Source organism: Podarcis cretensis, assembly GCF_951804945.1.
Source record: "Podarcis cretensis genome assembly, chromosome: 11".
Lineage (NCBI taxonomy): Eukaryota > Metazoa > Chordata > Lepidosauria > Squamata > Lacertidae > Podarcis > Podarcis cretensis.
Genome location: NC_137180.1, coordinates 14,811,198 through 14,835,704, shown reverse-complemented (window position 1 = coordinate 14,835,704; position 24,507 = coordinate 14,811,198). Strand labels below are relative to the sequence as shown.

The 24,507-nt window shown below is 44.2% G+C and overlaps 1 protein-coding gene across 2 annotated transcripts; it reads left to right on the top strand.

The window, feature by feature from the left end:
- Nucleotides 1–804: 804 nt before the first annotated feature.
- LYRM7 (LYR motif containing 7) lies at nt 805–16,493 on the top strand. Of its 2 annotated transcripts, XM_079995918.1 has the most exons (6): nt 805–939; nt 5,322–5,394; nt 7,467–7,537; nt 9,856–9,937; nt 16,175–16,270; nt 16,388–16,493. In XM_079995918.1, exons 1-5 carry the CDS (start codon nt 925–927, stop codon nt 16,219–16,221), a joined length of 288 nt encoding a protein of 95 aa, XP_079852044.1. In that variant the 5' UTR covers nt 805–924; the 3' UTR covers nt 16,222–16,270; nt 16,388–16,493. The 2 variants fall into 2 exon arrangements, with proteins under 2 accessions (XP_079852044.1, XP_079852043.1); XM_079995917.1 differs by lacking the exon at nt 16,175–16,270.
- Nucleotides 16,494–24,507: the final 8,014 nt, after the last annotated feature.

Genomic DNA, 24,507 nt, shown 5'->3' with positions numbered 1-24,507 from the left:
AGACGACAGCTAATGGGAGGCAAATGTACGTCGTGGTCCCCATGAAACATCAGATTTTGGGACTGGGGAAAGGGGCCTGGCTACTCCAACAGGGAGTAATGCTTATCTAGGGAAAAGGGACCCCACTGCTTTCTGCTTCATTCAAATCAGCTTCAAGGCAAGTTGAGAAAAAAGAACGAGCTCCTCCTGGCTGCATTTTAAAGCCAATAAGGTGCGCACAAGCCAGAAGCAGTTAGCTAAAAACCGGGCTTAGCTTTGGTTGCAGGCTGCGTCTCCCTTGGGGTGAGCATCGCAAAAAAGGAAGACAGTAAAGTCTGCATATGCTAGCACGTATGTAAGTGTAGAAATAATTATTATTTTTGAATGCAACCCATCTCCTTTGGGTGACTGTGTGACTCGCTCTCGGGGTGCTGTCCCCGTGCTGACCGGCAACTCCGAGGCCCCTGCTCTCCCTTCTGACGCTTCTTTAACTTTAGGCTACTGTCGGAAAGCTCTGCAAATAGAAGTCACCTTAAAACAGAGGACCGATGCCCTCTGGAAAGCAGGACCTAGAGCCATGCTGCTGTTTCCGGAGGTCTGATCCTTCTAAGCACCACAAGGCAGCTGGCAACAACCTCTACCTTGCACAGTACATTAACCAAACGCGGTTTCAAAAAAAAAAAAAAAAAAAAGCAAACCAACCCCACCCTAAGTCTCCAGGGATTCCCGCATCCGAGGCAGCGCATGCCAGTCTAAATTTCTAGCTCTATGGCTCCCGCGCCGCGCGCAGCCGCTTGGAAGAGGATCGGAGGGTAGGGGCCGTCCTCAAGAGGAGGCGCTTCCTATTGGCTCGCGGGGAAGCGGCAGCGTGCGTGAGTGGGCGTGGCTTCGTCTCTGCCTTTAAAGCGTTGGCTGCTGCGCCTGTTTGCTGCTGCTGCTCTTGCGATGAGGAGCCGGGAGGTAAATATGCCCCCTCTGCGATCACGTGACCTGTCACATGACCCCCCAACTTGGTACCCCACTCACCCAATTGCATTGCGCAGAGTGGGGGGGGGCTGGTTTGAGAGCCTTGCAGAGCTGGGCTTGGGAGTGGGGGTCCCATTGGGGAGCTGGGGGGCAAAGGTCTCTGTGTGTGTGTGTGTGTGTGTGTGTGTGTAGTTGTTGTTGTTGTTATTGTTGTTTAGTCGTGTCCGACTCTTCGTGCCTCCATGGACCAGCGCAGTGTTTCCCAACCTTGTGCCTCCAGCTGTTTTTGGACTACAATTCCCATCATCCCTTGCCACTGGTCTTGCTAGTCAGGGATGATGGGAGTTGTAGTTCAAAAACAGCTGGAGGCACAAGGTTGGGAAACACTGGACCAGAGCATGCCAGGCACTCCTATCTTCCACTGCCTCCCGCAGTTTGGTCAAACTCATGCTAGTAGCTTCGAGAACACTATCCAACCATCTCGTCCTCTGTCGTCCCCTTCTCCTTGTGCCCTCCATCTTCCCCAACATCAGGGTCTTTTCTAGGGAGTCTTCTCTTCTCATGAGGTGGCCAAAGTATTGGAGCCTCAGCTTCACAATCTGTCCTTCCAGTGAGCACTCAGGGCTGATTTCCTTCAGAATGGATGCGTTTGATCTTCTTGCAGTCCATGGGACTCTCAAGAGTCTCCTCCAGCACCAGAATTCAAAAGCATCAATTCTTCGGCGATCAGCCTTCTTTATGGTCCAGCTCTCACTTCCATACATCACTACTGGGAAAACCATAGCTTTTACTATACGGACCTTTGTTGGCAAAGTGATGTCTCTACATATATATATATATATATATATATATTTGAGGGGGCTACCCCCCCCAAAAAAGTTGACGGGAATTCCCAACTGTTGTGTTGTGTCATGTCATATGATTGATTATGTGGGGCGGGGCTTACCTCCTCCCCCCAAAAAAATAAACAACCCATTTTATTCAAGTTGGCATCCCTAGCGGTGGACATGGGCGTAGCCAGGATTTATGTTGGGGACCCCACCTCTATCTGCCCATCTCCAGCAGATTCGGAATGAAATGTCTCAACAACAGGTGGTTTTAAATTACAGTCGTACCTCGGGTTACAGACCCTTCAGGTTGCGCGGTTACTTCCAGGTTTCGGTGCTCACGCATGCGCAGAAGCACTAAATCGCGACCCGCGCATGCACAGACACAGTGCTTTGGGTTGCGAATGTGCATCCCGCATGGATCGCGTTCATAACCCGAACATCCACTGTACTTTCTTTTTATCATTGCAATAACCCACAGCTTAATAAGCGTATATATTTAAAGCAGATGAATGAACGAGTAAATAAAGTTAATTTGGATATGCAGAAGATATTAAAACCAAATTTAAGGAATCGCAGAAAGAGGGGGAAGGAATTCAAGCTTTGAAATGTCAGAATGATCGTAAAATTAGTGAAATGTATAAACTTGAAAAGTACATATATATATATATATATATATATATATATAGTGTGTATATATATATAAAATACTTTCTTTTGACCCCAAGGCTCAGAAAAATCTGTCAAAATCTTTCCACAATTTCTACCATTAGTTAAGAATTTGTATTTGATTTGCTTGATGGGGGGGGGGGCACCTCACCCCATGGCCAGGGATGTCAGTTGCTGGGAATCGCAGGCGGGAAGAGTGTTTTTGCTGCACTCAGCATTTTGCTTGCATGCTCCCTGCAGGTGCCTGGTTGGCCACCGTCGGAACAGAGTGCTGGGCTAGTTAGGACCTAGATCTCATCCAGAAGCGATCTTCATATCCTTTGGGGGAGGGGTGTTGTTGTTTGTGTTTGCTGCCAGATATTGAATACAATGTCCTCTTTTAGATGGGAAAGCAATTTTAAGGTGCAAAAAGTGGAGACTTACATAACATCCTGCCATCTGTAAGCATGTGTCAACCAAGTACAGTGGTATCTTGGGTTACATACGCTTCAGGTTACAGACTCCGCTAACCCAGAAATATTACCTCGGGTTAAGAACTTTGCTTCAGGATGAGAACAGAAATCGTGCTCCTGCGGTGCGGCGGCAGCAGGAGGCCCCATTAGCTAAACTGGTGCTTCCGGTTAAGAAAAGTTTCAGGTTAAGAACGGACCTCCGGAACAAATTAAGCACTTACCCCAAGATACCACTGTAACTAGGGTTGCGACCTGTCCTGTATAATACAGGATTGTCCAGTATTTCAATGTAAAATGTTACATCCTGTTTTGATACAGGTCCTATTTCAGATCCTCTCTCTCTCTCTCTCTCTCTCTCTCTCTCTCTCTCTCTCTCTTCTCTCTCTCTCTGCCAAGTTAGGGATCCCTCCAAACACATGTGTTTGAAAGGGTGTGTGAAAGGTCATGTATTTAAGCTCTGAGTAGCCAAGCACAGACAGCTTTACAATTTCGTGGGTATGTGTGTGCATGCTGTCAGGGACTCAGCGGGAGCGCAGGGAGGAGAGGAGATAGAGAGCGAGGGGGAGCAATCCGAGGGCAGCGTAGGAGAAGATGACAGCAGCCCGATAGATTCCATGAGCCTCTCCAGCGAATCGGAAGATTCACAGAAGGGGGCGCCGATGGGCAGGGCAAGGGGCGACCCAAGGGGGACACCTCAGAAGCAAGGGGCCAGCGGGGACTCCCAGAGCAGCAGTTGGAAATCAGGACCAGCTTCCCCACCAGAGCGTAGTGGGGGGGAGGAGTTCCAGGTGTCAGAGCCCACATATGCACCACCAGCGAGAGAAGATGAGTCAGGTTTGACCACGCATCCATCGGAGAGCGAGTTAACAGTCAAGAGGAAAGTTGCAGGCTGGGCGCGCGCGCCAAGTTCAAATGTACAGGCGAGCGGCACAGAAGGTAGCCCGGATAGGGAACCAGGTCCTAAAGCCCGCCGGAAGGAGGGGCAAGAATCGTCAGGGTCAGCGTCAGAGGAGTCCAGGAAGGATGAGACCCTAGCGGGCAGGAGGGCCCAGAGGAGAAAGGAACTTAGGAAGAGGTGGAGCAAGGCGAGGGTCTTAAACTGGTGTGGAAGGGGAGGAGACTCAGACGGGACTTCGCCAGTCTAAGGTCGAGACGTAGAGCTGCACGCTGCGGCTTTAAAATGGAGACTGAATCTCAATAAAGACTTTTGTACATAACTACAGCCTAGCATTGGTCCTCTGTGAGCTGGGACCTGGAGGCAACTCTGACACATGGACATGCATGTGTGACAAGTTCTGGAGGGTTACGCTGCAATAGATTGTAATGGATTGCTTTGAAGTTACTTCAGCACCAGATATTTTTTTTTTGGGGGGGGGTGGAAATCGCCCCCAACCACCCCGCCCCATCCTGTCCTGTATTTTGCCAAAATAAAGGTGGCAACCCTACTAGTGACAATCATGAATGGGAAGAGCAATACTGCACTCAGTTTTTTTGCTTGTGGGCTTCCTGCAGGTGTCTGGTTCGCTGCCATCAGAAAAGAGTGCTAGGCCCTGGTTAGGCCCTTGATCGGATCCAAAAGGGCTCTTCATTTGTGTGGGTTTTTTTTTTATAATACTACTAATAATAATTTATTATTTATACCTCATCCTTCTGGCTGGGTTTTCCCAGCCACTCTGGGCAGCTTCCAACTGAATATTAAAAACAATACAGCATCAGACATTAAAAACTTCCCTAAACAGGGCCACCTTCAGTTGTCTTTTAAAAGTAAAATAGTTGTTTATTGCCTTGACATCTCCTGGGAGGGCGTTCCACAGGGCAGGTGTCACTACCGAGAAGGCCCTCAGCCTGGTTCCCTGTAACCTCACTTCTCGCAGCGAGGGAACCGCCAGAAGGCCCTTGGTACTGGACCTCAGTGTCTGGGCTGAATGATGGGGGTGGAGACGCTCCTTCAGGTATACAGGACCAAGGCCGTTTAGGGCTTTAAAGGTCAGCACCAACACTTTGAATTGTGCTCTGAAACGTACTTTCTGCTGATGGCCTCTTAGATGGAAATGCATTTTTACTGTGCAGAAGTGGAGAAGTACGCACTATTGTGCTGCCTGTGGGCATTTATCAACCAAGTAGCGCATATTGTACTGCACTGTTAGGTGTCCGTGTTGTTACTGTGAGGAAGAGCGGCAAGAAACAGCACCACCACTGAGTTTTCATGTTTGAAAAAAGTGGAAGTTGTTATTTTTCTTCTTTAGTTACCTACTTCCTGCAAACACACACACACACACACACACACACACACACACACACACACACACCTGTCCCCATACTTGACAAAGGTATATGGTACTTATTTAGCAATGTAAAGTGAATAGTCTCCTGCTGATGACAATGCAAAAGCAAACAAAAAACCCACAATATTCTGTTGCATTTTCAGGTCTTGAAGCTTTTCAAAACTTTGCACAGAACGAGACAACACGTTTTCAAAAATGATACTAGAGCCCTAGAAGGTAAATAAAATCTTTGTTGTCTTGGCACTAAGAGCTGTCTTTGGGCACCTTATTGACTTCATTGTGTTATATGCTTTTGCAGGGTTTGCTACATGACTACTCTCTAGAAGTTTGCTTTCTTGGGGTGTTTGCCAGACTAATAGATTTGTAAATAACCCTGCAAGTGTCATTGGCCTGTCAAAATTTATAATAGCTTGTTAGAGGCTGGAGGAGGGGGCTTCTCCATTCTCGGGCACCTTTCTTGATTAATAATAATAATAATAATTTATTATATATACCCCGCCCATCTGGCTGGGTTTCCCCAGCCACTATGGGCGGCTCCCAATATAATATTAAAAACACGATAAATACATCAATCTTTAAAAACTTCCCTAAACAGGGCTGCCTTCAGATGTATTCAAGTCAGATAGTTGCTTATTTCCTTGACATCTGATGGGAGGGCGTTCCACAGGTCGAGTGCCACTACCGAGAAGCCCTCTGCCTGCTTCCATGCTGGATTCAGGGTAGAGACTGAGTGCTGTGTCACTCTCCTCAACAACCCACTTATCAACATGCAATTTATTGCCGCCATTGGCAAGTAGATATACAAGACTGGTGTTAAGGCAATTTCTTCTGTGACAAACTGTCTGATGCAGCTTGAGGTTAGCTGCAGTATTCCTTCCTTTTGGACTTCCATGTAGCTGATACATGGTGTGAATAACAGGAGGGAAGCTTATTTGAATGAAATACATTTAAATACACGGGAATGTAAGTTGCTACAGTATTAATGGAATAACTTAGGCCAGCTATACATACACCAAACTATTTACCTGGCTGATGAACTCGGGGCATGTGAGACACAAACTTTCTTACACTGGGCTAGAGCTCAGGGGTAGACCGTCTGCTTTGCATGCAGAAGGGTTCAAGTTCAATCCCTAACATATCCTGGTAGGACTGGAAATGTCCCTTCTGAAACCCTAGGGAGCCCCTTCCAGTTAATGAAGAAAACACTGAACTAGAATAACTGATGGTCAAGTTATTACTATAGCGTGATTTTAATATAGCTTATAAAAAGGTAAAGGTAAAGGGACCCCTGACCATTAGGTCCAGTCGTGACCAACTCTGGGGTTGCTGCACTCATCTCGCTTTACTGGCCAAGGGAGCCAGTGTACAGCTTCCGGGTCATGTGGCCAGCATGACTAAGCCGCTTCTGGCGAACCAGAGCAGTGCACAGAAACGCCGTTTACCTTCCCACAGGAATGGTACCTATTTATCTACTTGCACTTTGACGTGCTTTCAAACTGCTAGGTGGGCAGGAGCAGGGACCGAGCAACGGGAGCTCACCCCGTTACGGGGATTAGAACCGCCAACCTGATCGGCAAGTCCTAGGCTCTGTGGTTTAACCCACAGCGCCACCCACGTCCATATAATATAGCTTATACTGGTATGTAATGAAGCAATGTGAGTGACTCTTCCATATATGCAGAACTGTCTTCTTCTGAAGCCTTGCCTACCAAAAGCATCTTGCGGTATTGTTGCAAAACATTCTTTTTTTTCAGCTGACGACAATACCATAAGAGATAGTAGTACATTAGCATACTGCTGTATATTTGCATGATGATGTCTGACTGACAATTAATACACAGTTCTTGTCACTAGCAATTTTATTACACATTTAAAATGATGCGAGATAGAACCAAAATAGCATATTCTTCTTAAACCGGTGCATTCTATAAAGAGTGATTAAATCTGGTTGGTTATAGTTGTGTGAATTGCGTCATGTAGTGGGATTTGTCGTTAGATTTAAACCTGTACACTGAAGAGCAGCATTTGAGTTTCTTGAAACACATCATGGTATCCTGTATTATCATTAGCCTGTCGGGGAAATGAACTAGATTTTTACTCCAGTCCTACTGCATGCAAATATGACTCTGCTAACAGAATTATGGATTTTTGCATGAGGTTTTTGTGGAATCAAGTCTGCAACTGCAATGGTATATTACAGGTTTGCATATTGTTAGCATATAAAAGTAGAATCTGTAAAGGACAAAATGTAGCGAAATTAACATTTCCCTTTTTTCCCCTTTATCCAGCTGCAAGACTTAAGATAAATGAAGAATTCAAAAATAATAAAGATGAGACTTCTTCTGAAAAAATTGCTGAGGTATTGTAATAGAAATCCTTAACTGTCACAGGTACCACCTCTCCATTTCCAAGCTCTTTAATGCACAAATTATAATTTGGGGGATTTCTAGCAGATAATTCTCAGCGACTTCATAAAACTTTATTTTTGCCACCACTAGGGGATACGCTAGTATGTTGGAACTCTTCCTCCCCCCCCCCCCCCCGCCACTGTTGATGCCTGTGTATCTTGCTCCTTGCTACGGGAGCAAGGGACAGCTGAACCAAAAAACAAAGCTAAATCACTTACAAACTCTCCTTTGGGTCACGAAACACATTTCTAAATAACTTGCAACTTCAATTATGAGCTGAATTATATTGAAACATTAACCATGGGCAGTGGCGTAGCATGGGTTGTCAGCACCCGGGGCAAGGCAAGTAATTTGCGCCCCCTAACCCGTGGATTTTAGCAGGGGGCAGAGAGCTGCGAGTGGGAGCGTGCCCCCCCCCCCAGATGTGGCGCCCGGTGCGGCCGCCCCCCCCTGCACCCCCCACGCTACGCCACTGACCATAGGTGTTCTGTTTTGCCACCTGCAGAGGGCGAATAAGTCTTTGTGGTTCCCTTTCAGGAAAGTTTTTCCATTCACTGAATTATTTATTTACAAAGGCTTCCATTTATAAATGTACACCAATTATGGGAATTCGGAAAGAAGAGCTCTTAAGAGTGGCATTCCTGAAGGTTCTTTTTTTCGGGGGTGGTAAAATAAACCTAAATCAGCCTCTATAGTAATTTGCATTCAAAACTAGGAAAGGTACTCATACAAACACAAGATGGGTAAAATGATACCTTGCACTGAACAAATGTTCATGAGTCCACTTGCAGAATCTGGAGCAATGGAAGAGATCACTTTTTGTAAGTTCTCCTCCCCACCCAGTAACAGCTGTGTTTGAACCAATTCATCATAGATGTTTGTGCTTCCTAACCAGAGGTGACCAAGGCAGCTCAAAACCAGCCCTTGAGGATGCATTTGTTAGTCTTTAAATCCCAGGGTTTTGTATTTTTTAATCTGATAACATTGAGTGGTTTTTTTGGCGGGGGGGATGTGATCACTAAAATGTTAAGGTTGGGATTAGAAGAGCAAGGAGAACCCTTGCTTGGATTTTCTAGCGCAATTCTTTCAGTCAATATATAAAGGTGCTTTTAGGGATCCACTTAATTTTCTTTCTTTTCTTTTTAATAAAATTATCTGTTTGATTTTTCAAATTAGAGTTTTACAGAGATATGTCAAACAAAAATCATAAAAACAAGATTCCAAGGAATCTCCTGGACTTCCATCCTCCCCTTTGTGGGTCCTATGATTAATCAATTCCACCTGCATCTTTTATGATGATCCAAATCTTAATTTTCATCTTGCTCTGCAACCTCCCACCCCAGCTCCGTATTTGCAGGTAGCTCTTTGGATTTGAAGCACAACATGTCTACCACACCAGTATAATTTTCATGAGCCTGATAAAATTACAATTCTGGCTGCTTGGAAGTAAAGTAAGCTAATTTTTGTGCCCAGATATTAAACAGTATAATTCACCTGCAGGCATCAGAGTTGATCATGTCGCCCACAAATGTAAGGGGTTTTTTGCCTAGCAGTAGGGGGGGTTGCTTTGTAACTTCATCTTACACACAGTGTGATGTGGTTGGCTTGTTTTTCTATTAGTAAGTTGTACCTCCGTTTATGTAACCCTCTGGTTACATAAACTTCGGAATGTGCGCGCGGCAAGCCCAGAAGTATTTTACCGGGTTTCGCCGTGCGTGCATGCGCAGAAGCGGTCCTCAGGTTACGGAAACCTCGGGATCCGACCGGACCTCCGGAATGGATCCCGTCCGCAACTGGAGGTACCATTGTACTGCTTTACAAGTTCCTGTAGATGGATAACTTGATAAAATTTAAGTTATGTGCACTCTTCTAAAAAATGCCTCTCTGTGTATTACATATTGCATGACTGTTACAGAGAGCTGCTATTTTTTTAAAAAAATGTGGAAATCCTAGCAGATTATGAAGGGCATTAATTGGAAGTGGGCCTTTTTGTCTAATCTGAAATGGATGTTATGATTTATTGTTCCCAAATATGGAGCTGCCTGAAAGTCTGTTGCCAATTCTGGAAAATCAGTATTCCTTTTATTGACATTTGAAATCTAACAATGGTCCTTTCGTTAGTCCTCTTTTGAAAGTTTAAGAGATGAAAGGTGCTGTAGAATTGTAAGTGATTTGGTACTTTGTTCTCAACAAGCATAGGTGATATCTTCCAAAAGTAATGCTGAAGTGTTCAAACAATTCTCTTTTTCCCCTCCCCTTTTACGAACAGCTTGTGAAAATTGGTTCAGATGTAGAATTTATACTCAGAACATCTGTCCTTCAAGGTGTTCATGTGGATTCCAACCAAGTATGTAAGTCAATAATCTTTGAAGTTGGAAAGTTGTAAATGCTTCATGTCTGCTTTAACACCGAGCACTGCTGCTTCCTTAAGGGTAAAAGGTAAAGGTAAAGGTACCCCTGCCCGTACGGGCCAGTCTTGACAGACTCTGGGGTTGTGCGCCCATCTCAATTAAGAGGCCAGGGGCCAGCGCTGTCCGGAGACACTTCCGGGTCACGTGGCCAGCGTGACATCGCTGCTCTGGCAAGCCAGAGCCGCACACGGAAACGCCGTTTACCTTCCCGCTGGTAAGCGGTCCCTATTTATCTACTTGCACCCGGAGGTGCTTTCGAACTGCTAGGTTGGCAGGCGCTGGGACCGAGCAGCGGGAGCGCACCCCGCCGCAGGGATTCGAACCGCCGACCTTTCGATCGGCAAGTCCTAGGCGCTGAGGCTTTAACCCACAGCGCCACCTGTGTCCCTCCTTAAGGGTACATAGCACTAAATGCATTCAGAATTTTGCTAACCTTTCAAATGATGAAACCAGGTTTCAGGTTTAACTGTTGTTTACTTCCGTTATAAGATTATCTTCAGCATTTCTGCCAGGTTTGTTTGGAATGAGCACGCGGTACCATTAATTGCTCAGAAAAACAATGCTGGTTATGAAATTTAGTAAGTTTCTGAATAACGTTTAAAAGAAGCAGTAGATCTTGGGAGAACTACCAAAATAACTTTGAAATTATCTTTTATTTCCACAGGAAGAGTGCTTGGGTTTTCTTGGTTCCGTCTGTAATTGTTCTTCTTTACGTAGTTTGTACAGTGGTATCTTGGTTCTCAAACTTAATCCGTTTTGGAAGTCCGTTCCAAAACCAAAGCGTTCTAAAATCAAGGCGCACTTTCCCATAGAAAGTAATGCAAAATGGATTAATCCATTCCAGACTTTTAAAAACAACCCTAAAACAACAATTTAACATGAATTTTATTATCTAACGAGACCATTGATCCATAAAATGAAAGCAGTAAATAATGTACTACATTCAATCAGTCAGTCAGTAGCTGAACTGGGTTCCACACAGTCATAAAACAAAAACAATGAGCCACAAAAACAAAAACAGATCTCACAATAAATAGCAAAAACAGACTGATCTCAGCGTAATGCTCAAAACAGAAGTGTGGCACTCAAAACGGAGCACTTTCAACTTCTGAAAAAAGTTCACAAACTGGAACACTTACTTCTTGGCTGGCAGTGTTTGGGTTCCAAGTTGTTTGAGTACCAAGGCATTTGAGAACCAAGGTACCACTGAATATATGTATTTTTCAATTTATCTATTTTGTTATCTGGGGTAGGGCATTGCTGCTTTTCTTGATATTGACAGCTGTTATACTTTTCCTACTAACATCTTAATCTAACAGTGGTTCAGAACCAAGGTAGCTCAAGCAGGTATTCACTCACACAACAGGGTTTGTTCTCCTTGCCCTATTTTACCCCAAAATCTGCTCTAGATGATTGGAGGACCCTCTGGAACAGATCTGAGGAGTTTGCAGGTCACTCGGGGATTGAAGAGAAACTGGTGTTCCAATTGCACAAGTGGGTGGACATCATAGGATGTTACCCAATATGTTACATTCATTTGAACGGCATATCAAAAACCGGTATATAAAAGAAGAATGCATGTATTTGCTGTAGCTTTCCAGCCTCTGCTTTACAGGGAACATGAGATATGTAAATACACATTGCATTTCAAAACAGAAATTATCATGTTTACAAGGAAACAGCCCTATCAACTTAAATCCAAATCGACAGGAATTCTGTTTTCAGTTCTTCACCTGCAGACTTTCAACAGCACCTTTGCACTAGCAAGTAATAGCATTTCCAACTAATACAGGCCAAGAGAGCAAAACTGAGCCTCTCATCATGCTTCAAACTCCCACTTTGTAATTGCAAGTCTTACTGAGTAGATGCAAGTCAGCTCACTGTCGCACCAGTATAAAGGTAAAAGGGAAAGGACCCCTGGATGGTTAAGTCCAGTCAAAGGCAACTATAGGGTTGCAGCACTCATCTCGCTTTCAGGCCAAGGGAGCCGCCGTTGGTCCACAGACAGCTTTCCGTGTCATGTGGCCAGCATGACTAAACCACTTCTGGCGCAACGGGACAACGTGACGTAAACCAGGGCGCAAGGAAACGTCATTTACCTTCCCGCCGCAGTGGTACCTATTTATCTACTTGCACTGGCATGCTTTCTAACTGCTAGGTTGGCAGGAACTGGGACAGAGCGACGGGAGCTCACCCCGTCGTGGGGATTCGAACCGCCTACCTGCTGATCAGCAAGCCCAAGAGGCTCAGTGGTTTAGACCACAGCGCTCTGGTTTGGGAGAGAGAAAGAGAAAGTATATATTATCAATTGGTGTTGCCCTAGGGCATGCTGCTATCCAGATTAACTCAAAATTAGTCATGCTTTTCTGTATTTGGGGAAATGTGCTAGTTTCAAGCCCCTCTCTGCTTTGACCATCATCCCTATCCTCTTAGAACCAGAATGATAGTGAAGAAGAGTTTCCCACCAGGCACTTTTAAGCTAAATTCCTCACCCCTAAGCCATTTATGTTTCAAAAGGGTTTATTCCCTGACCACCGAGAAATAGATTGCACATATGTGTAGAGACATGTATGCTGTGCAATTGTGGCAGCATGGCAGCCTCACAAGCTCAGTGGACTGAGGCTGATCTGTGTTGGGGATGGGAGACTGCTCATCCAGTCTTGAATTTTGTCATGGATATAAATGTATGAAATAAATTAACACTCACGGTACTCACTCTGCTAGCGAGCTGTTTGTCTCTTGGTTTTTGATTGTGGCTTTCTAAGTGGCCCTACTTGCCCAGTTCTTCACAATATCAACTACCAGTAAATGGATGTGTCATTCAGCAGCCATTTAGTATATTGGACATACCGTAAATACAGTGGTACCTTGGTTCTCAAATGCCTTGGTACTCAAACAACTTGGAACCCAAACATGGCAAACCCAGAAGTAAGTGTTCCAGTTGCAAACTTTTTTTGGAAACCTAACATGCTCCATTTTGAGTGTTAAGCTTCCAATTTGAGTGCCACACTTCTTTTTTGAGTGTTACGCTTCCGTTTTGAGTATTATGCTGAGGTCTGTCTTTTTGCTGTTTTGCTGTCTGTTTTTGCTATTTTGTGTTTTTGTTTTTGTGGCTCTTTTTGTTTTGTTTTTGTGACTGTGTGGAGCCCAGCTCAGCTACTGATTGATTGATTGTGTGACTGCAGTACATTATTTATTGCTTTCATTTTATGGATCTATGGTCTCGTTAGATAGTAAAATTCATGTTAAATTCCTGCTTTAGGGGTTGTTTTTAAAAATCTGGAACGGATTAATCCATTTTGCATTACTTTCTATGGGAAAGCGTGCCTTGGTTTTGGAACGCTTTGTTTTTGGAACGGACTTCTGGAACGGATTAAGATTGAGAACCAAGGTACCACTGTACGGAGAAACCTAAGTCCAGGTCTCTGTTCAGTCCTGAAACTCCCTGAAAGGTTTTAGAAGCCTCTGCCACTGAGCATAACCTGAGCTTACCTCACTGGGCAATGGCAAGGATAAAACAGTGTTCTGAGATCCTGGAAGAGAGAATGGGATTCAGATCAACAAACGCCCTAAAAAAAAACAACAGTATGCAAACTGGCCTTTTCTCAAAAACAGGAATAGGATTTCCTTAGCTGAAAATGGGATCAGAGTATTTTGGATCAGCAAGGGGGTGAAGAAAAGAGCCCTGTATAACAAGAGTAAGCAAAAATCACTCACGTAATAGTTCCCATTTCTCCAAACCTCTCATTGCTTCCCACCCGCCTTTCATAGCTCCCTGCTCTGACATTTTTCCCTCTTCCCTGCCTTCTCTCCCATCTCCTTGGCAACCGGTGACGTTCGCTTCATTTCTACACCCCTCCCAACTGCCTACTCCCATATAAGGCTCACTACGACCCATTATTCCTCTTGTCCATCTTGGGCTTCCCCCACATCCCTTTAAAAAGCAAGACGAAAACCTGGACTGAAGATGCAGGGAGGCTGCAACTCAGCTTGGCAAACAGGTCATGCCACGCTGCAAGAACGCAAAGAGTCTTCCATATAGAACCGGAATCTTTAATATCAGAGCATAGCCTTATGCCTCCTATTTCCACATATGGGATACATTTGTTTGTTGTGTAAAAAAGCAATGCTGCACCTCTAGGCCCACAACCATAGCAAATCTTCCTTCTCGTATCGTGACATCTATACCTTTAAAAGTGTTCTTGCCGATGGCCCTGTTTGGGCGACCGAATATACAGTGGTGGTGCTGGATTACAATAACCCCCATGCTGAAACGATTAAGTATCCTGAAATCCATCTGATTTACCATTTGGCTGCATGCAGTTTCCTTTCTGAACATGTTCTCTCCTCCATGTAAGCTGGACTTCAGAAAGGGCTCTTGCGTTCCTACAAAAGCGGGAATCCATCGTGACCAGTCTAGCTATGGATGTCTGTCTGTCATGGCCCACAAAATTTCGGAAACTGTCTTCTGCAGAGTCATGTCCACGTAGCCTCATAGTGTCTGCTCCAAGAGCTATTAGGATGCAGGTGGCGCTGTGGTCTAAACCATGGAGCCTCTTGGGCTCGTCGATCGGAAGGTTGGGGGGTTTGAATCCCTGCAACGGGGTGAGCTCCCTTTGCTCGGTCTCTGCTCCTGCCAACCTAGCAGTTTGAAAGCATACCAACGCAAGTAGAGAAATAGGTACTGCTGTGGCGGGAAGGTAAACCATGTGTCTGTGCGCTCTGGTTTCCATCATGGTGTCCCGTTGCACCAGAAGTGGTATAGTCATGCTAGACACATGACCCAGAAAGCTGTCTGTGGACAAACGCTGGCTCCCTTAGCCTGAAAGCACTGCAACCCCATAGTTGCCTTTGACTGGACTTAACTGTCCAGGGGTCTTTTACCTTTTTTAACTCCAGGAGCTATCGGCATGGACCACATAGGACCACATGCACCCACATAGGCCTTTCCTGGCACTCAGATCCCCTCCCTATGTTGAAATTAGGTTTGAAAGAAGCACTATACTGTACTGCAGTTAACGTAATAGACTATGTTGTGTGCTTGGTTGCAGGGTGTGTGGGCATCTAGAACAGTTTCTTCAGTTTGCAAGTGTGCCCACAGGTTCAAAAAAGTTGGCAACCCCTAGAGTAGACAATACTGATTGAAGTGGATCAGTGGACTGACAGACAGCAGCTGACCAGGGTTTCAGGCAGGCTTCTCCCATCACCTGATAACAGACCCTTTCCTTTTGCTGGTGATTCCAAAAAACAAAGCTGGGATCTTGTGTGTGCCAATGGTGGACTTTGCTACTGAACTGTAGCCCCTTCCCTATTCCCTTGGTCCTAACAGGGATATCTGGGCCTTTTGATTTGTGCATGCTACCCTTAGACTAAATGCTGGTAGAAAAGAGGTGTATATTAGGGTAGCAGCCTTTGTCAGATTAGGTTAAATAGCCTAGAGACCAGCTCTTGAGCAGATGCTTAAGGTGCCAGATGGTCAGAACTACAGTAGAGACAAGGGCAGATAAAGGACAACGCAGTCAAGCAAAGTAAACTGGCTGCCTTTCTCTCTTGCCCTCCTCCTACACTCCCACCTTTAATAAAACTGCAGATAAGTTGGCAGCAAACCTCCCTATATAATAGAGCACTTGATTTAAATAAAAGGTAAAAGGTAAAGGTACCCCTGCCCGTACGGGCCAGTCTTGACAGACTGGGGTTGTGCGCCCATCTCACTTAAGAGGCCAGGGGCCAGCGCTGTCCGGAGACACTTCCGGGTCACGTGGCCAGCGTGACATCGCTGCTCTGGCCAGAGCCAGAGCCAGAGCCGCACACGGAAACGCCGTTTACCTTCCCGCTGGTAAGCGGTCCCTATTTATCTACTTGCACCCGGGGGTGCTTTCGAACTGCTAGGTTGGCAGGCGCTGGGACCGAGCAGCGGGAGCGCACCCCGCCGCAGGGATTCGAACCGCCGACCTTTCGATCGGCAAGTCCTAGGCGCTGAGGCTTTAACCCACAGCGCCACCAAATTCCGGCCCTCCAGATGTTTGGGACTACAATTCCTATCATCCCTGACTGCTGGTCTTGTTAGCTAGGGATGATGGGAATTGTCATCCCCAACATCTGGAGGGCCGGAGTTTGCCTATGCCTGATTTAAATGCAGGCATTTAAACGCTAAAATTTGTTTTTCATTGGGCACAGTTAATTGGCACGCTACCAGAGTAACAAGTTGGTCAAGTCCTTACTAATTATTGCTGTGGCACAAACGTACGGATGCTTCTAACACACAAGATATAGGTATATATCCACTCTGCAAAATGCCATTAAGAAAAAGAAAGTTGCTGTAGTTCGACAAGCAGTTTGAATTTTGTAAAGAACATATGAACTCTTACAGGTAACCCTTTTCTCTTCTAGTGCTTGTACCAAGAAAAGAACTGCTGCTGGACAATGTGCCTTTTAGCGACACACCGAAGCAAAAGTCATGAATTGGGGAGAATAAAGTTTTTTTGGTCATTATTAACTGCAGTGTGACTTCTTTCCTTGCATATTGAGATTTCTTTCCCGGGGAACCTTCAGCCCATGGGCCTAATCAAGTCCAGCCTGTGTCCCCATAGGTGACATCATCTGTGACATCAGGTGAGAGGCAGAGGTGACAAAACTGGCAGGAGAGGCTTGCTCTCTCGTGATTGGCTGTGAGAACAAGCCAGCTAAGATTCTCTATGCAGGGGAACTGCGCAGCCAGCCAATCACTGAAGGGGCTTACAAAGAACCCTCCCTAACTCTGTACCCCCTCCAAATGACATTTCAATTTAATTTTTAGTATCTGTGTGAACAGATGGTTGAGAAAGACTTGTTCTAAAATCTTCTCAGTGTCTACAGCAGGTGGTGCTCTTCCATATTTATATTCAGGGAATGAATTCTGAAATGAATTCAGAACTGCTTCCTCTGCATATTTACACCTGGTAGTAAGCAGCTGCCTTTAATTCAAAAGGTGAGTTTGGAAATATTTTATTAAACAAGCTGGTCCATCTGTGTTCACGGAAGCTTACTTCCAAGAAAGGGTAAATAAGATTGCAGGCTTAAATTTCATTTCATTTCACTTTTAATTTGTAGACACGAGGCAGTTTGCAAGCTGAAGAAACAACAAAATAAACAGCCAAGGTCAAACACATAACAATCTGATCCAATGTAAAAAAGTCGCAGTAACTTTAAAATAAACAACTTATATTAAATAAAGCAATATTCAGTAATCCATTAGAATATAATAGTAAACAGTAAAATCAACTTTCAGCAAAAAATAATTGAACTGTTTACAGTTATCAGTTACAATAAAGAGTTACTAAACTGTCATCAGTAAAAACAACGGCACAAAATATCACAGAACATACAAAACCATGTGAAAGGATCAAATTGAGAAACAAGGACACACAACTTATCAAATTACTTTTAAGCCCTCTTCATTCATTTGCAGGCACACTGTGCCCTTCTTGTTTTTAGCTCTTTAATCTCTATCTATACTTAACAGCGTAACTGAAGCCCCATAGACTATTATTTTTGTCGCTTGTGTCTTTGAGCATTGAGAAGTATTTGCTGGGAAAGTGATAGAGGATTCTGTCCCCCTGAATGGGGAACCTGTGGCTCTCCAGAAGTTGCAGTCCCAGCCATCCTGACCAATGGCCAGGAATGGTGGGAGTTCTAGTCCAGCAACATCCCAGAGGGCCACAGGTTCTCCATGCTTAATTTTGTTTTTTTTAAAAAATAATATTTATTAAAATTTTACAAAATCAAAAATACAAAAATGCATAACAAAACAGAAAACAGAAGAAAACTCTCAAACAAAAATACAAAATACAAAAAACAAGAAAAATAGAGAAAAAATAGAAAGTTAAATCCATTTTTTATAGCTTTAAACTCATTAACTTATTTCTTTGACTTCCTCACACCTCCCCTTTTTGTATTCCCATTAAAATATTCAAATCAGCAAATCCTTGCCCTCTTTCATTTGTCTTAGCTCTAAATCTTCACATATTGTAACCCTATAGTTTCACCAAATTTCTAATTCATTTTTGCATACTCTTTTTAACTTTTGTCGCTAATACCACTTATTTTCAGCTCCATGCTTAATTTTGAAGGATCCCAGCAACATACACTCTCTTTTCCTCAACCCTTTATAGAATATATAACGTGGGTTGACTTGCTCAGCCTTTTTGCCCAGTGCTTCCCAAATGCCCAACAACTATCTGATTGTTGGCCATTTGGGAGGCTGTGTGCAAGAGGTTTTGCCGTCCCTACGCAACTCCTTTGAGCCAAGCCCCACTTTTCCATGGCCCAGAAGTGGTCATGGCTCCCCCAAAACAACTTATGGGCACAATGGGGAGGCCTGGGAAGCCAAATCTGGCCCTTGGGCTGGAGGTTCCTCACCCCTAGCCTAACCCTTGTTTGCAAAAGAAGCTTGGGCATGATACCTTAATTTGAAATATACTTTGTGGCAACAAGAAGAGAAAATATCCCAAGGAAGCTTCAGCATATAAATTCATTATGTTCCATATTTTTCATATGTCAAGGCCTGAATTTCCGTAAGTATCTTTTATATCTGGGTTTCTTGCATGGGTTTTTTGTACTGACACCTGTCAGCAACCCAGTTTGCTGAAATATGTGCTATAGGAGAAGAGCTCTGTGCAGGAGCTTGCAGTGGACTAATTGAAAATAAGATTAAGATATTTTAGCCTGTGGCTTTGTTACTGCATTTAACGTCTACTATTCTGTCATCACCTCATCTTCTTAAAAACTGTATAATTTAATAGCCCTGTGGAGGCAAAAAAAGAAAAAAGGCTGATATGTCAATATGTGCTTGCTACACACACAAACACACACACTCACTTGTGGTTAATGTGATTTGCCTTGAAGAATGTGCATAAAACCAACCATTGTGCTGAATCATTGGACTGGAGAATGTGCACAAAAGAACAGCATAAATTTTGATTTCCCATATTAGCCAAGCTTAAAATGTTGGGCATTTCATGTGGGGCATTTCATACTTTGCTTGATCTTTCAGTCTATTATTTTCTTGGGCAATGTATACCTTTACTTACTGAGGTGTGAAACTCTCCCGTCTTTCAATATTAATTGGAAGTTATGCGTGTGGATGTGCCCAATTCCCTATTTTTGCTTCTTATACATGCTCATTATTCTTCCTTTCTGGTGAATGTGCACAATAACAGGCCATCGTGCACATTCTTCAGTCAACTTCTATTAACCCCAGCCATTGTTTTTAGCTTTGCCCTGGGGCAACGGGGGCAGCCACTGTTGCATATGCTTATAAACCTGATCCCCAGACTTTAAAGATACCATATCTGGCCATTAGACCATCCTCTTTCAGAATTTTACCTCATAAATCTATATTTTCACCCCAAAGATCAAGTATGAAACGTTATCAAACTCTCTCTCTGAAGAATTTCTCCTATTAAGGAGATGTGTCACATTTCAGCCAAAGTCTAAGTTTTGAAGTAAAAATGGAAGTGTCATAAAATCTAATTTAAAATGCTGGATTCTAAGTTATTAAAAGTGTGCCATCCTTATCAGTGAATCTTATTGGGCTCCTCTAATCATGCTATTTAGAACTTCAATTTCATGGTGCACAGTTTGCTCTTCTAGCTGGCCAAAACCGTGTGCATTATTATTATTATTATTATCCCCATGGATCTGACCCACAATGCACCTTTTTATGTTTTCTGACTTTGATTGTTTGCATATTATAGTTCTCTATATAGCACAGTCTATATCTATCCATATAAAATCACCAGTGTTGTCTAGGAAAGGAGCAGAGAGTGATTCAGTCATTGGAAAAGACTAGTTAATAGCATCATTTTTTTTCGATGCACTCATTAAATGATTGATTAGAACAATCTATGCGCTTGCTTATTTTTCAATCAAATTTGAGCAGTTTTATCTTTTAATAGCAACTGCCAAAAATACATAGTGTTCTTGCTCTTGGCGTATCTACTGAGAGACCAATGAAAATTCACAAGGTTTTTTTAAAAAATTTAATAAAACTATAAACTGTGAATTACCTAGTACTGATTTAATGAACAATTAAATTCTGCTTCCCTTGGTCTTGGCTCTGAGGACAAATACCACAGCACCTTTTAAAATATCACTTCAATATGCATGAGTTTTCAATCCTGCAATTTTCCCCCCTCTGAAAAATGCTGGATTGCTGTCAACTGTGTGAAGCTGAAGTGCAATGGTTTGCATTGTATTAGAGTTGTAAATAAGGCAATTTAATTTCTAGTACTGGCAGTTCCTTACACTTCCTTTGTAAATAGGGGGAAGGTGTTGGCACTGGAAAACTAAAACTTAAGGCCAACCAACCTTTGCAGGAAGAGCAGAAACTTTTATCTTTCACTACATGGGATGACTCTTTCCGAAAGATTTCCTATTTCTTAGCATAAAAGCAATTCACTCTGTTATGATGAATGGGAAATGCATAGTCATGAATGCAGTTACGCATCTGTGTAACCTTACTGCAGATAAACGGAAATTAATGGGCAACATCCAATGATATCCACCCTTTTCTGCAATGGGACTCTTTGCAGCTTGACAAGCTCAGGAGAGCCAACAAATCTTTTTGGGCATGCCACATTGTCACAATCTAGACATGACAGCTGAGAATGCATTAGATTCAACACATAATTACATCTGTAGGTTCTTCAGACATTTCTATATCATCCAGGTATTGAATATTGCCTGCTTGGCTCCATTGTGAAATATGTCTACCAGCTCCATCTGGTAGGGAGGCTGAGACCTTGCCTGCTTGCAGACTGTCTTGCCAGAGTGGTGCATGTTTCCCAATAAGAAGGTTACTGGTTCGAATCCCAGCGATGGGGCGAGCTCCCGTTGCTCTGTCCCATCTCCTGCCAACCTAGCAGTTTGAAAGCACGCCAGTGCAAGTAGATAAATAGGCACCACTGATTACGTATGATCTGATAATACAAAGCCATTCATCCACAACTGTTTTCTGTTTCCCTAAATGCTTTTTCAAACCATAAGTTGGGAAATAGAACATTGAACTTGGCCAGGAAGGAGTTGTAAGTAAATATGGCTGTACCGTGAATAGAAAGACTTCCCGAAAAGAGTGGAAGATGACCCTCAAAAGTAGTCTTTCTTGAGTGGCTTATCAACCTTCTCTTATGGATCATTCATCTACATAACCTGCATTAGCGGGTAAGAGGTTTTTATTCATTTTAGCAGGCATAATAACAGGGTGCTAAAATATACACAATAACCAAAGAAGACATTCTTAAGTGAGACTGCAGTTTTTAACACCAAAAAGAGAGAGATCAATTGCTTTTTAACTGGTGTATCTCCTAACAAGACAGCACAGCTGGTTTGATTGTTGTCTACATGGATGGTTCCTATGTTATTGCCTTCATGGTGTCTCGGGCCCATATGAAGCCTGAGGTCAATTCTTGTGGTTCCGATGCAGTGCATGAAATTCAGTGCATTGGGGAGGGTGAGAAAGAGGAGGAGTAGAATCTTTCTGCATTTCAGGGAATGCCTGAGACAAACCAAAAAAGTCATCAAGATGCAGCTTCCCCTTGCTCCTTCCAACTGACCTATCATCTGACTGAAAACAATGACAAAGTTATGTCCTGATAAAGATTAATATTGGGAGAAGAAAATTAGTTTTACTGTGCATCTGGAAAGGAAAGTTGCAATGGTTTCCTTTTTATTGTCATAAATATTCAAGCCTTTAGTTCCAGTATGGAGTCTTCTCTACGGTTCTTCGTGATTATTTCAGTCTTGGTTTTGGAGATGGGAAGAGGTGTTCTTCAGAAGCTAGAGCTATGGACCAGTGCAAGTCTGCAGCAATCTCCTGTTGAAAAGAGAATGGTAGTCATTCCTTCAAAACAGGCAGTTCACCAAAGAAAACAGAGCTGTGGCATGAACAGTAATGCAAAACAAATGAGAACATGAATGAGGATGAGGACATTAACATTCGGAGAACAGGAAAACAAGAACAGACCAAAGAACACAAAATAAAGCATTGTCATCGTGCTGCTTTTATTTTCAGAGGCTGCCTCATCTCTTTCCTTTCTAACTGTGTGGAAAGTGGATTCTGTGGAAGCTGAAAATCATCCTCTTATTTTCCTTTTTGGTGTCAAGAGTAGTTTATTAGGGTGTTTTCTTTGTTATGTGTCCCTGTACTTGTAGCAGCAGGGAACCCAGACATGGTAGATGACTCATGGGCCCTAAAGGATGGAATCTCAAGAGCAGCCATTCCAAACTGTGGCCCATGGCATATTAATATGCCCCAAGAGACCTGAAGTATGCCAAAGCTCAGTGGTAGAGCATCTGTTCTGCAGGTTCAATCCCTACCAAAGCCTTCTCTGAAATCCTGCCATGCCCCTGCTATGCACTATAGACAATTCTGAGCTAGATGAACCTTTGAGATAGCAGAAGACAGGGTCGTAAGTTCCTGAGTCTTGAAACGGGGGGGGGGGGGGGTTACCGAAATGGATACTAGGATAGCAGCTACTCATGATGGTTAAATGTGAATGCCACTTCCTGGGGTAAAAAACAACAACGAATAAAGGACCCCTGGATGGTTAAGTCCAGTCAAAGGCGACTATGGGGTTGCGGCGCTCATCTTGCTTCAGGCCAAGGGAGTTGGTGTTTGCTGGCAGACAGCTTTAGGGGTCATGTGGCCAGCAGGACTAAACCGCTTCCAGCACAACAGGACACCATGACAGAAGCCAGAGCGCACGGAAACGCAGTCTACCTTCCCGCTGCAGCAGTACTGATTTATCTCCTTGCACTGGCATGCTTTCAAACTGCTAGGTTGGCAAGAGTTGGGACAGAGCAATGGAAGCTCACCCCGCCGCAGGGATTTGAACCACCAACCTTCTTATTGGGAAGTCCAAAAGTCTTGATGGTTTAGACACAGCGCCATCTGCTTCCTGAATAAACAAGCACACAATCACTGATACGTCCACCCGCCATTGTGAGGCTCAAAGCAATGAAGACAATGCCTCCCCAGCTGTTGCCATTGGCTGTGGGTTTCTTGTGATGTCACAAAAGCACTTGGCAACTGAGTGGATATAAAGGCAAGCCCAGGGGAAAGCCCTTTTCTGTTTCCAGCAGGACTCACCTGGCAATGGATGTGACATTCAGCACTGCCCAGGTTTCTTTCACTTGGAGGTGGCAAACTGGTGAATGGAAAGAGGCAATCCTCTGGCAGTGGGATGCTAGGGAGTAATAATAAGGCAAGTTTGCTTGCTTGAAGGCTGCTGGTATCTGTGGTTGGAAGCTGGCGGACGTCTGATGATGGACCTGACAGAAGCTGGCAGATGTTGGTGGATGGAAGCCAGTGGTTTTTGGATTTGGAAGTTGGTGGAGGCTACAAGGCTAAAGTAGACTGATGTTTGTGGATGTCGGCTGATGGAACTTTTTTGGATGTCGGCTGATTACCAAACTTAAAACCATGGAGAGACCTGGTCTGAACAAAGACATTGGATTCTTATCTCATTATACATGACAAAGCCATTTTTCACCTTCTCACCCCTTGCTTTTTCCTGTAAGACCTATTGCAGTCGTTAAGAGTCGTCAACAGGCTCATCACAGCTATGAGGGCCATCTAGCCCAACCCCTTACAATGCAGGAATCTTTTGCCAAATGTGGGGCTCAAACCTGCTGACATGCTTTTGAACTGCTAGCTTGGCAGGAGCTGGGACAGAGCAATGGGAGCTCACCCCGTCATGGGGATTCAAACCGCCAACTTTCTGATCAGCAAGCCCCAAAGGCCCAGTGGTTTAGACCACAGCGCCATTTCCTGGGGTACAACAGCTAGAGAGAGCTGAGAGTTTTCCAGAGGTTTCTAGTTGGCCACTGTGGAAACATGTTGGAACAGATAATCCAGCAGAGCTCTTCTTACGTTTTTCATGAGCACTCTGTGCCCCTTAAAGTTGGGAGGTTCCGTGCAACTTTGCCGATATATGGGCAGTGGCATCATCATAAAGGCTGGGGTAATGAAACACAGGATTTCCTTACGAAGTGTATGCTACAATGAGAGATGTAGAGAAATGTCATAAGGATTACTGCTACCCAGGAAGCATGGTTCTTCCTCTTCTTATGCCTCAACCCTGATGCACTGGACAAAAGGGAAGGACAGATTACTGTATCAAACACAGTATGGTTAAACCCATATGTCAGAGCTGCCTCCAGGTCCCAGCTCACAGAGGACCAACGCTAGGCTGTAGTTATGTACAAAAGTCTTTATTGCGATTCAGTTTCCATTTTAAAGCCGCAGCGTGCAGCTCTACGTCTCGACCTTAGACCGGCGAAGTCCCGTCTGAGTCTCCTCCCCTTCCACACCAGTTTAAGACCCTCGCCTTGCTCCACCTCTTCCTAAGTTCCTTTCTCCTCTGGGCCCTCCTGCCCGCTAGGGTCTCATCCTTCCTGGACTCCTCTGACGCTGACCCTGACGATTCTTGCCCCTCCTTCCGGCGGGCTTTAGGACCTGGTTCCCTATCCGG